Here is a 5,101-nt window from a genome sequence, read left to right on the forward strand (position 1 = left end):
ATAAAAATAAAAGTGTCTCTTAATTTGTTCGCCTATGCCAAGCCACCAGCCCCACGTTTCGCTGCTATTTAACTTTGCTGCCGCCGGTCCGTGTTTGATGGTCTCATCAAAGGCGAACGCGCGGCGAACTTATTAAGCAGCTTTCATTTTTAATTATGCCTTCCCCGCTCCGACTTCGACTTCGACTTCCACTTCGACTTGGACTTGGACTTATATTCCTTTTTCCGTTTTCCCGCTGCTGCGCATGCTGGCTGTCGCAAAAAATTAAAAAATCATTTTGGACACCAACACCTAGGGCCCCTCTGGGGTCCTGAGAAATGCCTCATCCAGAACATCTAGCCAAGTGCAATCAATCACGTAAAATTTAATTAAATTCTTAAGAAAATTCGACAAAGATGATAATTATACCCTGTACTTGTCGAGATAAGGGTATACTCAGTTTGCCCAAAAGTATGTGACGGGGAGAAAGAGCGTTTTCTATTCTACTCTATAAAGAATATGGACTTGACCAACTTAAATTGCCTAATCAACGGAGGCATAAGCGAGATATATGAAGCTTTAAGATAAAGAATTATGGGATTTGATGGTATTGGATGTTTATAGAAGTCTTCAACACTTCGACACTATACCTTTTAAAATCTTCTGAAGTAACATTTTGTTTCTACTATAGGTTTTCGGTTCAAGCTTTATTTTTTGAGCTTGAAAAACTTTTGTTATGGAAGCATGAACAAAACTATGTCTTTTAATTTTCGTCTTTCATTTTTAGAAAAAGGCTAAGTATTTATAAAATAATAACAAATTTGAACACACTATTTTTATTTCATTTAATTATACATTTTTGTTTCTATTTGACATGAAATCTATATTATTTGTTTGTTAAATTCCAGTATCAATCATAGTTTGGTTAAAAAGAATTTAACATTTTTTATAATGTTTTTAATTTTTTATATTGCCACCTGTGCACGTCATAAATCACGAGTTGAGACTACAGCATTTTTAAATTTTTGCTTCTCCGTTCAATTTTGCTGACTGATGGTCAACACTTCGGTGGGCCCAGCACTCGACCTGCGTCGTAACAAAACGTTCACAAAATAATAATTTTGATTTCGAAAAATTCCACGGGGATGTGACCGATTTGTTCTGTTATGGACTAATACCGATTTAACGAGCAATTTGATTATTTCCCGGTGCTGGCATTGCTGGCGGGGTATTCAGGAAGGTAATAAATTGTTCGCAAGCCGAAGGAAAACAGTCATATTATGCACATAAATCATAAAAATGTGTGTATGAGTGGCTTGCAGCAACTGCATGTATTAAGTGGGGAAGGGGGGTGAGGTGGTCATGGCCATCCGTCAAAGTTGCTTAAGTGTTTCTCCATGTTAATGCCATCCCAGCAGTTTCAGAAGTCACTCATGACAAATGTCACCAGAAAGGGCAATACCAATACCTCTGCCGCCCAATTTTATAAGCAATTTTGGTTCTTCAAATTCATACCCAATCACGGTTATTGAAATATAACATAACATGTTTTTTAGCAATAATATGAATTATTTAATAACTAAAGCACAATTTTTGTTTTTTCGGAAGTGTAAATTAACACAAGTCATATATAATGTGTTTTTGGTGACTCCTTTCCTTCAAAATTCTGATTACGCCACTGCATGCAGGCACACCCAAACACACTCAAGCACTCCGAACACACCCGAACACACATAGGCACACTCAGACACTCACTTGCCAGTTGGGGCAAAGGACCCCAAGGAATTCTCGAGGGCCATTTACATCTAGGAGTGCAGCAGCAGTGGCAACATCAGCAGCAGACCCGGAATCGCCAGAAAAGGAGCTGGGAAACTGTGTGTGCCAGTGGCCGACACATTTATCACACATTGTACATTGCCATTTAGGCAGTTTGACGTTTACGAGAACAAGTGTGACAACGCCTTGCCCGGCTTCTCCCTCCACTTTCTCCGCCTCGTGCACCTGAAGCCATTGGGTTTCACTCTGATCACCAGTGGAATCCATAAGATACTTTGGCTGTTAAAGTTACCTTCGAATTGGATGAAGCTTGACCTATCTGGATTGTATTGCTAATTCTTTGGGTAATGACATGATATGAAATGTTTTGTAAACGTTGTAATATCCTTCACAATTTGTCCAAACATAACATACCTTTTAAACAACTTTTCTGATCAGCCTGTTTGTGGCACATTTCCAAAGTCTACATTTCATTAAATGATATGATATGTTTGTTTCGGCAAGTCGAATAGTGAAATAATCGTTCGATACAATATAGAAAATTAAAGCTATGGGCCCACTTTGATCCGATATCGCATTTAGTTGTCCAACTTAAAAAATTTTTAAGCATGAACACATAAAGACAGGGCGCTTCCAAAAGTTTCATTCGAGTGTCACTAGCTTTTCATTGAGTGAGTAAATTGCATAGAAACCCACGTATATATGTCTATATCTGCTCTTTGGTGAGGCTAATCAAGAATAGATAAGTATTGTACCCTCTACTATGTGAACCACTTATAAGATATAAAATATATTTATAAATATATGAAAACAGAAGGATTCAAATACTGAAGTGCATTGTTATTTGGTGAAACAATCATTATCTCCACACAAAATGGTACAAAATTGCCAAGAGTAAGCAATCTCGGGTTTTAATGTCAGGGTGTTAAGAAATATAAATTTTGCAGTGTGCAAAATTATAGAACTTTCTAAGGGCACTAGCTTACCGCTGATTTGGGACTGCACAGGGTTCTCGAAGGGAACAGCCACCCAGGAGGCGCTGAAGGGGAGGACGAGGGCTCCAGGGGCAGGTAACATTAATCCAATTTAGAAACCACTGGGCCTGCGCTAATCCAAAAACGTTGCGACTGCCGCCGTTGGATGTGGATCAATGAATGAATCCGAAGGCTTTCATGAATCTGGTTTCTATTAAGCTCGTTGCACGGCGATTAAAAGGGGGATCGCTAATCCGTGGCACAGGACACACAGGTAGTCCCTTCGGTTGGCCTCCGTGGCACGTATAAATAGATCGGATGCCGGCGAACAAGCCACACTCGGTCGACGAGCTCATCTAGTCACACACCAATCAGTAACATGGACGCGACACCGGTCTTTCAGTCCAGTTTCTCCATTCGCTCGCTGCTGTCTGGGGACAAGAAAGTGGAGTCCCCGATTCCTGAGGACGAGGGCAGGGTATTGGGCTCAGCCGGCTCCAGTCCCAACAGCAGCTCGCCATCCGGGAAGAGCAACGCCAAGCCGGCCTTCACCTACAGCGCACTCATCGTAATGGCCATCTGGAGCAGCTCCGAGAAGCGGCTGACCCTGAGTGGGATCTGCAAGTGGATTGCGGACAACTTCCCCTACTACCGGAGCCGCAAGAGCGTCTGGCAGAACTCGATCCGGCACAACCTGAGCCTCAACCCGTTCTTCGTCCGAGTGCCCCGCGCCCTCGATGACCCCGGCCGGGGTCACTACTGGGCACTGGACCCCTACGCCGAGGACCTCTCCATCGGGGAGACGACGGGACGCCTGCGCCGCAGCAACTGGCCCCAAAACCAGGCCGGAAGGGCCAAGGGATCGGGACATCATCCTTACCAGCGGACGCCGCACTACGACCACGCCCACGCCCAACATATCAAGACCCACAACGCCTACTTATCCATGGTTGAGCATCACCACCACGCAGTGATGATGCAGCACTACCACGCCGCTCTGCTACGTGGCCACCAGATGATGCAGCATCCCCAGCAGCACCATGCCCCACTCTACTACCAACAGAAGCATCTCCATCTCCGGGGGCAACCTGAGCCACTGCGGCATCACACTCATCACTTCCACCAAGAGTAACATCAGCAGCAGACAAAGGAATGCACTCGCAATCGATTTCAACTTGGCTTTGCCTCGAAATTCCCCCGATGAACACCAACTGTGAAGATTCCTTCTTGGCGTAGAACGCGGCAAATATTGTTACTTGGAGGTGGGTCTTATTGATACAGACTAGAATGGAGCTTTAGGATAATCAAAATAATGTCATAGCTAATTTAATTCATACCTAATTTAATCCTCATTAATAAAACAATAACAGAAATCCAAATTTAAGTATAGTGTATTTACATTACCGTCAAGTTTCGCAGCTTAGCAATAGAACTGTAGTATTGTTGACATTTTAATAAGTTGGCTCAAATTAAAGGAATTACCATAATAAGTTCTGTTACAACTTACATTCAATTCACCACCGCAATTTTGGTTCAAAGGGCATTCTTGGATATATATTTTAAAAGATCTGCTATAGGCACACATTTTTTGTACCCTTGGAGAAGGTATTATAATGTAGGTCAAAAAATTGCAAAGCTACGAAGATACATTCTCGACTCTTTGAGGTATATATTTTTTTGGATTAGGTTGATATAAACATGAGTGTCTGTTCTTTGAAAACTAGTCTTTCAGTTATCTGTAGTCTTCGAATTTATATTTAAAGCTGCCATTGGAACTAATATATTAATTATGCCAATTGACATAGCATCGTTGATTGCAGAGCTGTTGGTTTTATAAATATCAGTTGAAAGCTCTGTTCAAAATAGTTGAGAACTTGATAAGAGAAATCAAAAAGTGCACTGCCAGGAGTGGAGATGTCCTGGGCTCAAGTGCCCCATCTCGAGGGTGTCAGCCAGCCGCTATCCTTGAAAGTTTTCATCTTGTTTCCGTCTCCGTCGGTCTGCTGCCACATCTAAATGCCGGCTGTAAATGACTTAAGTGCCTGGCATTTATCTCCTAAAACGTGTCCCTGCGTTTCGTCCTTGCCGTCGTCACAGTTATTTACTTGGCCATAGTTGTTGGAGTGGCAGGCGCTGCCGTGTTGTTGCCGTTGTCACACCTGTTAAGTGAGTGAGTGGAGCGGTGGGTGGTTGTGGACTGCCCCTCCAGTAGTTGCACCAACATCCCTCTCCTTGGCCATGCGAAAGATTTTACATCAAATTCATTTGCTTCCCTGTCTGTGTTATCCGGCTGTGTGTTGCGAGTCCCCAATTGTGTGCCAAATGACTTTGAAACTTCTCACCTCGCAAACAATAAGTCCAAATGCAATGAC

The 5,101-nt window shown here is 42.8% G+C and overlaps 1 protein-coding gene across 1 annotated transcript; it reads left to right on the forward strand.

The window, feature by feature from the left end:
* The first annotated feature begins 3,027 nt into the window (after nt 1-3,027).
* Nucleotides 3,028-4,009, forward strand: LOC108048430 (fork head domain transcription factor slp1). Its single transcript, XM_017129050.2, has one exon. It carries the CDS (start codon nt 3,109-3,111, stop codon nt 3,859-3,861), a length of 753 nt encoding a protein of 250 aa, XP_016984539.2. The 5' UTR covers nt 3,028-3,108; the 3' UTR covers nt 3,862-4,009.
* Nucleotides 4,010-5,101: the final 1,092 nt, after the last annotated feature.

Source organism: Drosophila rhopaloa, unplaced genomic scaffold, assembly GCF_018152115.1.
Source record: "Drosophila rhopaloa isolate 14029-0021.01 unplaced genomic scaffold, ASM1815211v1 contig_3, whole genome shotgun sequence".
Lineage (NCBI taxonomy): Eukaryota > Metazoa > Arthropoda > Insecta > Diptera > Drosophilidae > Drosophila > Drosophila rhopaloa.